This window comes from Rosa rugosa, chromosome 1 (genome assembly GCF_958449725.1).
Source record: "Rosa rugosa chromosome 1, drRosRugo1.1, whole genome shotgun sequence".
In the NCBI taxonomy this organism is placed as follows: Eukaryota; Viridiplantae; Streptophyta; class Magnoliopsida; order Rosales; family Rosaceae; genus Rosa; species Rosa rugosa.
In genome coordinates this window covers 51,379,341-51,390,902 of record NC_084820.1, presented here as the reverse complement: position 1 = coordinate 51,390,902, position 11,562 = coordinate 51,379,341, and the positions used below count along the sequence as shown (strand labels likewise).

Here is an 11,562-nt window from a genome sequence, read left to right as displayed (position 1 = left end):
TATTCTATATTGGTTGGCAGCTGGATCTGAAATTGGTATGTCATTTAATTTCCTATAGTCCAATTCAATTACTCTAGTTACCCATTCTCTGCAAGATATATGATATGTATGACGTAGTGTATATCTACTATCTGTATAAAGCAGTAACATGCAAATAGGGAATAATATATATTCGAGAATTATTACATCATTTTTTGTACTCATTCTGATCTCAAGAAAACTTCTCACACTGAAGGTACGTTTATAACCAATGGATAGTTTTGGTTGGGATAGCTCACACATGATAACAAACACATCCACCTTATGGAGCAACCATCATCAACATGATCTTGATCAAGAAAGCTTATTGATGTCCAATAACTCGAGCTCCAGTGTTTTCAATATTCCAATCCAAGATCATCAACTCCAACAAGTCCAAGAATCTCACAAAATGATGAAGTCAAATACCCAAAGTCCACCGAGTAATGCTGAAATGGCTCAGCAACATTGGGGTTGTAAAAATTTGGCCGCTGAGCAATTGTGTCAGGCCCCTTTTATGATCAATAGGACTTATTCAATGAACTCACTGATCAGCAGTGCTTTCATGGCTGATGATCATCATGTCGAGGCTCGGCCAGCATCAACGGCAACATGTTCCATTGAGTCTCTGGATTGCTTGCTCTCTGCTACTAATAGCAACACTGCAGAAGACACTACATCTCTAAATCAAGATGATGCAATTAATTCTACGATTTTTCCAGATTGTCGAAGATCAAACTTATGGAACTTCGGAACAGGAAGTGCTACTACTGCAGTCTCATCCGGGGAGACTGAGACCGCTAACAACACCTCAAGACCAAATAGAGAAACTCAAAGTTTCAATAAGAGAACCCGCAACAATGAGCAAAGTGATCCGCTCAAGTTTTATGCAGAAAATTATAGTCAACACTTTGATCTTCTTCAAACAGATTCTTCAACTACTGCTACAGAAGGTGGTGGGTTTAGGCTCATCTCTGAAAACCCACCAAAGGCAAAGAAGATCAAATCCTCATCAGATCAGAAGTCCACTGCTCCAAGCACAACCAACATCAACTTTCAACAACCAACTTCATCATCACTATCAGGTTCCTCCACTGATCAAGAACCTGATCCAGAGGTCATTGCACAGATGAAGGAGATGATTTACCGCGCCGCGGCTTTCAGGCCAGTCAATTTGGGCATAGAGATGGTGGAGCGGCCCAAGAGGAAGAATGTGAAGATCTCGTCTGATCCACAGACGGTGGCTGCAAGGCAAAGGAGGGAGAGGATCAGTGAGAGAATTAGGGTTTTGCAGAAGCTGGTTCCTGGTGGAAGCAAGATGGACACTGCTTCTATGCTCGATGAGGCTGCAAATTACCTCAAGTTCCTCAGGTCACAAGTCAAGGCTTTAGAGAATTTGGGCCAAAAGATCGATTCCATGAGTAATTGTCTTCCTCCTACAAGCTTTGCTTTCTCTTTCAATCCTTCCTTTCCCATGCAGACCCACCATGTCCCACTCCACCTTAACGCTAATCATAATATCCATCAACCCCCAAACTAGTCCCAAAAAAAATAGAAGGAAAAAAAATAGAAGCCCTAACCCAAAAGACCTTTAATCATTCCCATAATCATCATCATTTCATCGACAATGATCAACCTCCCAAAAGCCAATTTAACCCAAATCATTCTCTTCATCATTACATCTTGATTTCTAATCCAGGGTTTTTAAGTCTCATTCCATGCCATCATAACACCCACTACCCAAGATCTTTTACTATTTCCACTATCCATGTGTCATGTTCAGTGAAGGGATTGAATGTCATGCTATATATGTACATAGTGGAATTAGAAAAACAAGGAAATAATGTAGCTGCACATGATCATTCTTCTTCATTTGAATACAAAAGGATTAGCAATTATATCCCCTATGATTTAAATCAACGGGCTATAAAGTGATTATCTCTTTAAGCTGGTATGCATGAATGTTTATGTGTTCAAGGTACTTGAGGCTCAGCTTTCTTGGAGATCTTTTATTGTGCTATATCTTTGTTTAAGCCATTGTTGTACTAACCAATGCAAGGGACATTCTCTTAAGAATTGTGAATCCCAGTCAGTGGTCCTGTCTCCTTGATTCAACCCAAAGCGTGCCTTTGAAAATCACCCCAAACCTCATTGCTTAGCACATGCTTGTTTCTTCTTTTTCTTGATTTTGGTCATGTGGTTTAATTAATTATTTGCAGAAAACCCTTCCCTTTATCAGGATTTAACTTCTTTGTTCCAAGGAGCATCAACTAATGATATTCTTCATGATGACAATAATCATGATGATGATGCATCCAGCATTTGTGAAAATGATGTGGTTATCTTCTGAATTTTCGGTTTTGGAAATTGGAAGTTTGGCGTAACCGTATTTCTTGTGACGTAACAGGACTAAGCTTCCAAACGTGAGTGAACTATACTAAGTAAGATCGATGAAACACCATTGTTGGGTATATATCTTATATAATTAAGCCAATTCTCCTTTGAATGGTTAAATTTTTAAACTTTCTATCATGCCCATTTTATTAATATGCAGAAGAACAACATTTTTATCAAGAGAGGGTAAAACTGATATTAGCCATATACATGTGAAGCGTATATCAACACAACATTTGGTTAGGTCTTTTACAGTTTGTAGTTGGCGATTTGTGAAGCGTGACTGCAACAAGGTTGCACACCGCTTAGCAAAGGAAGCCTTGAAGTTAAGTCAACCTCTTCTTTGTTTGGAGTCGGGGCCAAGTTGGCTCTATCAGTGTGTTAGTATGGACTTTGAGTATGAAGTCTAAGTGGGCAGAGTTTTCTTCCCGACTTTGTCGGGGTTGTTGAGGACTCTTGTAACCATTCTCATTGTAATCTTCATCCATTAATGAAGTTTCTTTTAATAAAAAAAATAAAAATAAAAACTCATGCCGCTAATGGTGCATGTTTTTCCCTAGAATGATGATATGATGGAATACGTTTTGATAACAAAAAGGAAGAAAAAATGGAGAAAAAGATAAAAAGCTGGTAATGACAATTGTCATGGAAGTGATATGCGGGTCTTATTTGGCCTCCTGCTTAGCCTTTATTGTAAAAGGGATGGAAAAAGTTGGTTTTCTTTGCTATATTTAGACGTTCTATTGCTAAAGGGGACCTGAATCTCAGCCCTTGGCTTTCGCTTTGGTTGCTCTTACTATATATTCTTGTTCTACAGGTCTCAAAATAACAAATTTGCGTGTGTGGAAAATTTGTGCAAACTCATTTTTTGTTGGCTTTCAGTACAAGTGGGAGATACATATTGACTTTGATAAACAGTTGTGATGTAGCTGTTTCTGGTTAGGAACACTTCATATATTCATATGATGGCTGCTATAGGGTCATTTGTTTAATGATGAGAGCGTGCAACAAGAATATAAGTCGAATTGATGACACACAAGCATATAATATATATATTATATGTAATGCCATTTTTTGGGGAATATGCAATTATAATTTGCTCGTAAAACTCTTCTCTTTGCTATGATAGTAAAATTAGAGTATATGATCCAAAATATAGTTGGTGTGCATTGTAATGTAAGACTTAACATTGCCCATGTAAAATATACTCTCCACAGTCAACACATAGATAGTCGAGACTTTTACCAAAATTCAAAGTTCAATAGGTTGTTAAGTTGATAAAGAAGGTAGCAGATGCTTTTGCTAACTTTGGTATGTGTTTTGTGGTTTCATATGATGGGATTTGCCTCCTGAATTCATTCACTCTTATTGTTGTGGAGATTTTTTGGGACTTCCTAACTTTGTTTTTGTTAGTTTTGCTTTATAAAATGTATATGTCATTTGTTTCTTTGTATGTTGTGTAGTGTCGATTTTGTCGCTTCATTCTCATTTTTTGTTTTTTTTTTAGTACTTTTTGATAAGTTAGGTTTCAGTTCCCCTCCTCGCCGATTATATTATCTTTTTCTTTTTCATTTTAATAAAACTCAATAGATGTATACGCACGTATCTTCCAGCCCATCCTCTGTTCATAAAAAAAAAGTTGATAAGGAAGGACTGTTGTAGTAATTTGGAATTGCAGAGAGAATTGATGAGAAAATTGTGTTCTATTATTGATAATAGGAGCCCTTTATATAAGGATTTACAGAGTACACAAAAGGTAATAGAATCCGAACATAACTAGGAAATCTAGAACCTTCTCCTATTACAACTCTAGGACTAAACCCTAGTTAGTTTGAAGAGGCACACTTGATGTCGACTTCCTTCAACACTCCCCCTTGTGCCGCTCAAACTTGTTAATGACGCTTTGATCGTTGCCTCGTTAAAAACCTTGCCAGGTAACAAAAACCCTGTGGGACAAAAATAAAGCTGGTCGAAGGACAAAAAGAGCACAACACGTCCTTCACTCCTCAAGATTGAACATGTAGACATCATACCTCCCCCTGATGTCAACATCTCCCCCTGATTGCTACAATCATGGGAGTTCGGATAACTTTCTCAATCCGATGCTTTTCAAATGTTTCTCGAAAGTGGATTTAGGTAACGACTTAGTGAATAAGTCCGCTACATTATCCTCAGATCGGATTTGATTCACTTCAATATTTAGAAGTGCTTGTTGTTGCTGATTGTAAAAGAACTTAGGCGATATATGCTTGGTGTTGTCGCCCTTGATGAAACCTAATTTCATTTGCTCAATACAAGCTGCATTATCTTCATAAATACATGTAGGTTCATCTGTGGTAGACTTCAAACCACAAGTTCCTCGAATATGTCTAATTACAAACCTTAGCCATATGCACTTACGCACGGCTTCATGTAGAGCGATAATCTCTGCATGATTTGAGGAAGTAGCAACAAGGGTCTACTTTGTAGACCTCCAAGATATCGCGGTTCTTCCCATGGTAAAGACATAACCCGTTTGGGAGCGACCTTTGTGAGTGTTAGAGAGATACCCTACATCAGCAAAAGCCATCAAAACATTATCATGTTTTGATATAAGGGAGGAGGATGGGTGGCCGACGGCTTTGCCGATCATGGCGTCTTGGACGGTGCCACTTGGGCTAATGAGATCCGTTCTCATTCTTCCGTCATTCTTTTCTCTCTGCAGGGATAGAACAAGCCCATATCTATCGTACATTTTAAGTAACGAAAGATTGTCTTTATACCAGTCCAATGGCGTTGCGTTGGCGCAAGGCTACATCTAGCCAACAAGTTCATAACAAATGAGGTGTCCGGTCTTGTATTGTGTTAAGTACAATAATGCTCCTATTGCACTTAGGTAAGACACTTCTGCCAATTAACACGTCTTCGTCATCATCCCTGGGACGAAGCGTATCCCACTTAGAGTCAAGACTACAGACGACCATGGGAGTGCATCTTTGACTTTATCAAAATGCAAAGCATTTATTGACACGGTATACAAGTTCTAAATCTAGACAAAACCGTGTTCTCCCAAAGTCTTTCATCTTAAACTCGGATTTCAAGTGTTCAGCGGTTTCCCTTAACTCTCAAGGGTTCCAATTATGTTTATCAACATAAACCGTGACAATTGCAAATCCAGAACTTGTCATGAAAACGCAGGGGCATAGTTCATCATATCCCTTCCCAATCAAATAGTCACTTTAGTGAGCGTTTCACCCTCATTGCAAACGCGCTCCGTGGTCAAGAGGCACTTGATTTGGGTAATTGAAGTCCACAAGAACCTTCATTATATTTCATATCTAGATCCCCATAGAGATACGTAGTGACCACATTCGTAAGCAGCATGTTCAGTTATTCGAAAACTACCAAACTGACAAGGTAGTGGAGTACAATGACATCCATTACGAGAGAATATGTCTTCTCGTAGTTGATTCTAGGGCGTTTTGTGAGAGGCCTTGCACCATAAGGCGAGATTATCATCTCTTTTTCCCATCACGCTATCTAACGAAGACCTATTAATGTCAACAGGTTTTATGTTAGGAGGTGTTGGCATCTCAGGCCCGAAATCATTCCTCTTCGTTAGTGAATCCAATTCAACCTGGATCGTATCTTTCCATTTAGGCCAATTTTCTCTACGTTGGCATTCTTCAACGGAGTAAGATTCGATGTCATTGGTCTCAATAATTCCACGACTTCATGTACACTAGTGTAATTCGTAGAGATCTCTATATTCTCAGGAATTGGTTCTAACATTGAGGCGTCCCCCAACAATGTCTCTTGGACATAACCACAATCCAGAATATTCTCATGAGACGGATTTTGAGTATTAATGATGAATGGATCAAGTTGTGCCAAACTCGCTCTCTTCCTAAGGCGAGAATCCATCGAACCTATGGGTCTCCTACGCTCTCTAGCGGAACCCATGGCCTATGACGCCATTATGCCACCTTGTGGCGTCACCATACCACCATCCATGGTAGTGGTACCGTACCCATCTCTTCTGGGTGGCACCATGTCCTCTTGTGGGGACATCAATCCTTGCAGACATGTTTGCAGCAGATATATGTGATCTCGTCACTTTTAGGGGATCAAGATAAGACATAGTGGGGACAGACCACGACAATTCCTGTCGCTCCTGTTGAACGTTGACGTTCTACTCTCTCCCCAACGACTGGAAGACTATCTCATCAAAGTGACAATCCGCAAATCCAGCGAAAAAGAGATCGTCTGTCCAGGGTTCTACATAGCGGACTTATAGTTGGAGACTTATGTCCAACACAAATATATATATATATATATATATATATATATATATGCATTCGTTGCAATGACTCATGTTGATGCGATGTGGCAGCGCAATTGGCACATAAACCGCACACTCAAATATGCATAAGTACGAGATTTTAGACTCGAACCCAGTCACTAGCTATAACTCAAATAAAAGTTGAGTGGCTGCTATGAGTTGTAGACGAATTAGCATAGCTGCATGCGATACTGCATAACCCAAGCGGAAATATTGGTGCGCATTACCAATGTCCGGGCTACCATCATAGTCGTTTAATGGTGGCTTTTCCGCGAGACCAATTAGGTGTGTACATGGGAATATGATACTTGATATCAAAACCCAATGATATGCAATAGTCATCAAAAGTTTTTGATGTAAACTCCCCAGCATTGTCAAGACGTATTGACTTAATAGGATGATCAGGGATGTGAGCCCGTAATTTAATGATTTGTGCTAGGAGTTTAGCAAATGCAGCATTTCTTGTGGACAAGAGCATGACATGTGACCAGCGTGTCAATGCATCAACCAACACTATAAAATATCTAAATGGCCCGCAAGTTGGTTGGATAGGTCCACAAATATCACCTTGGATTCTTTGCAAGAATTGTATATTTTCTTTAGTGTCCTTTGCATAGGATGGTCTCGATTCTAACTTTGCTAAAGAGCAGGCTTTGCAAAACGAATGATGGGCTTTAGAAGCAACCACGGAAGAATTTGGTTGAGCCACAAAATCACATTTGATTTTAGAAGTAGAAGAAGGAGTCAAGGAGGGGTGCATGGTGTCAGAATCATGCTGTTGCCGTAGGGGGTAGATGGCGCCGACCCTTTGTGGCCGGTCATGTACACTCATGGCGCCTTGTGGCGCAAGTGTTGCTCCTTGAACCAATCTTTGGTTCGTACTTCTCTTCGTTTTGAAGAATGGATGTCCGTGTGAAGTCTTTAATATACGGATCATCATATCACGACCTGGGTGTCCCAAACGGTCATGTCAAAGCCTATATGTGTCAGAATCCCATAAGTCATCTCTTATGACATGGTTGGATTCAATGACTCGAATAGTGGTTGCATACAACCCATTAGAGCGACACATAAGTTTCTCTAATACTCGTTTATGTCCGTCGTCATTAGAGGTGATGCAAAGGAACTCTTGTCCATTCTCACAATGTGTTTCCACATGATAACCATTGGCTCTTATATCTTTAAAACTCAATAGGGTTCTTCCATCCCTAAGAGTATATAGAGCTTCGGTGACATTAATACTTGTGCCATTTGGCAACATAAATTGAGCAGGTCATCACAATTTACGGGCATTGCCACTGACCAAATATCCAATACCCAAAAAGGGAAAACTCAAGTTCAGAACTTTGGATACATGCATGTTGATGCTTATCATTCAGCTAGTTAGTCACAGAGGTTGATCATTCCTTCTCTTCTCCCTCTGACATCACAACCAAACAAGCTATTCAATCTCCCCAAATCTCTTTGATCCTTTTGGGGAATTTTAGCGACGATGTCGATGCTCGATTCCTTCTTCAACAAGGGCATCAAAGCTGCCAAATGGTATCATTATCTCTTTCATCTCCCAGTTTTGATTTTTGATTTGTCTTTTATTTCTACCTTCTGGGTTTATGAATTTATGGAGATCTAAGACTTGGGTTGGTGTTTTTATTGCTGTTGGGTTGTTAAGGAAGTAGAAAAGTTCATCGATAAGTGAAGATACCTAACTTCGCTGTGTCAATTTAGCACTACAAGAACTTAAACATCAACATATGCCCATTATTTAGCAACAAATATGACAATCCGTATATAATAATTGCAATCTACTGTGATTTATGTAAAGGTTTGGTTTTTACAGTGATTTTATGTAAGTTGTATTCTGTGTGTGTAGCAAAATTCTGCTGAAATTGACTATTCAGAGGATAAAGTTGTTGAGGAACAGGAGATAAATTCAGATTAAATAGATGCCCCGTGACATTGTCAAGCTTCTTAAGACTGGCCAGGAAGCTACAGCTTGAATTCAGATAATTTCTCTTTTTCCCAATATGTACTAAGGTTAATTTACTTGCACACAAGTTCTAAGTTTTTGGTTTGTAATTATTTGGTATATGTAATTCAGGTAGAGCATATTATTAGAGAAGAGAATATGATGGCAGCTGCATGAGGAGATCATCAAGCTATTTGCTGAGCTTATTTCTGTCTGCCTTCCAATAGTTGAATCACAAAGGTTAGCCTCTAAAAGTTGTGATTGCGATTGTGATTGAATTTCAGTACATTACACTGGGACTTTGCTGGTTGGGACTTAGTTTGATTCAAGCCGCGTTCAAGTTCACTCTTGGTCAAGGTGAGAGGGATCTTTGGCCTTTCACTTGTGTTCTGATCACTTGATTAAGCTTTGAGCTGGATGATTGACAGAGAGTAGTAGATACCTTATCTCTGAGGTAAGAGAAGACGCAGCGGGATTTGTGGTGAGTAAATTTCACGTGGTTCATTTATGAACGGATTTACTTATTGTTCGGAATTATATGATAAATTGCAAATCATTTTCAGAAATGAATATTTGTTTTAAATGATATGAACTTGATCGACTACGGTTCATAGGACTGCGGTTCACATGTATGAAAATGAGTTTTGAAGTATAAAAATGAGTTTCTCGAGTTTTGGTATTGTGAATTATAGTTGGTATTAGTGACATTCCTGAGTGGATGACCATGTATGTATATATATATATATATATATATATATATATATATATATATATATATATATATATATATATATATATATCTGAATGGCTTGGCATTGGATGAAATAATAATTGTGATTTGAATGAATTAGTATTTCGAGCATTTATTGTCACATGAAATAAATATATCTCAGTGGAATTGTGTGTGTAGTTACTATTGTTGCGGAATGTGATGTTGAGGAAAATTAATGACGTTGGAGAGAATATATAGTTGTGTCGGATAGTTACTATTGTTATGGAATGTGATGTTGAGGAAAATTAATGACGTTGGAGAGAATATATAGTTGTGTCGGCTTTGAGTTTTGATTGATTTAGGGAGGATTATAGTGATGGTTTTGGAGTTGAGAAAAACATTATTTGGGAAATGAATTCAATATTGTTTTAAGGTTGTTGGAGTTAATGAGACAATAATCGGGAAATGATTTCATTATTGTTTTTGAGGATGTTTGAGTTGAGGAAGCATTTTTATGTGACAACCTGTGTGGTGATCTGTGTGATGATCTGCGTGATGATTTTGTGTAAATGATCTCTGTGATGATTTTGTGTAAATGATGTGGGTTGTTGTGAGTGATTGATGTTGTAGTGATTGACGTTATTAATGGATGCTTTTAGTATTGTTTCTATTTATTTCTATTATTGAATTGTTGTTTTCTTGATAATCTCCTTAACTAAATTATATGCAGGGATTACTGTTTTATGAATTGATTGGTTTTAATGTAATTCCCTGAACTAAATGCTATGCAGGGATTACTATGATTTTTATTGAATGTTTTAATGTAATTCCCTGAACTAAACTCTATGTAGGGATTACTATAATTTTTAGTGATTGTTTTAATGTGATCTCCTGAACTAAGTTTCTACACAGGGATCATTGATTTTACTTAATTCTTATTGTGAGTACAGTTGTGCTTTGGGATCTGTAGTGAGTGTGAAATGGATTGTGATGCCCTAATTTTGGCAATTGCTTTATGTTGTGAGGCAATGAGTGGAATTTCGTGGTTGTGTCGTTGAGGCAAAGGAATGATGATCTAATAGATTGTGGGGACGTAAAATGTTTAAAATACTGTTGGAGTTAATTGTATAATTGACGTCATGGAAAATTAGATAAAATGAATCGAGAGACAGAGCATGTGGGTTTTAGTTTGAGTTAGTTTATGTGAGCATGATATTGTATGATATAGACTTGATGTTTTTATTGTGATAATTGCATATTGATTTTGCTAGGCTGAGATGGTTTAAGCATATGTTATGTGGTTATTTAGGTTTACTCATACGAGCTTGCAAAAGCTTACCGGGTTTGTCGTTTCAACCCGGTGCACTATTCCATGGTGTAGGGGTTATTGTGCAGGTTAGAATATCAAATAATCGTCGTCGAACCTAAGGCGTACTTTCTGTAGCTTGGACGTAGAAGTGTATTGGTTTTAGTCTTCCATTGTGCAGAGAGTTGGTGAGCGTGTTTACTTATTGAATTGTAACTTAGTTTAATTTGTAAAGTCTTTGTAATATGTGACTCTAAAGAACGAGTCTGTATTACTGTCGGTGAGCTCGGATGCTTTATGGTTTAGTTTAAAATGAAAATTTCTCTATGTGTTTTCTTGTGATTGTTATGTTTTCGCGTTTCGGGTTTGACTTTATTTATGCAAAATTCGGGGCGTGACAACATGGGTGTTGGCTCCACTATCAAGCAACCATGTAGATGATGACGGTGTAGATACAAAGGCAGCCAAAGCACTGCTTTTCTTGGTGGAACTCTACCTTCAAAGGAAAGGTTTGGTGCCTATTTGCAGCAATCTAAAGCTGAATGACCAATGTGGCTACAAATTTGACAAGAAATTTTGCCAGATGATGAATTGCTGATGGAAGGATGAGGACCAAGAATAGAGGTTCCACCATTTGAATTACCATGTCCTCGATCACCAAATGTAGTTGCATGGCGTGCCCGATCTGCAAAATCTAGAAGGAGGATTAGGGTTACGTCCTCCAAAAAATGGAGTCTAATGACAACCTCAGCCTCTGCCACGACCATAATTAGAGACATGTTGGGTTGTCAGTTAGAGCTGAGGTCAAGAGTAGCTTGATGTTGATCATCCATCCTTCGTTCCGA

The 11,562-nt window shown here is 38.4% G+C and overlaps 1 protein-coding gene across 1 annotated transcript; it reads left to right on the top strand.

The window, feature by feature from the left end:
- Positions 1-243: 243 nt before the first annotated feature.
- Positions 244-1,754, top strand: LOC133740433 (transcription factor bHLH87). The gene has a single exon (XM_062168393.1). The coding sequence runs from the start codon at positions 251-253 to the stop codon at positions 1,556-1,558; it is 1,308 nt and encodes a 435-aa protein (XP_062024377.1). The 5' UTR covers positions 244-250; the 3' UTR covers positions 1,559-1,754.
- The last annotated feature ends 9,808 nt before the right edge of the window (positions 1,755-11,562 follow it).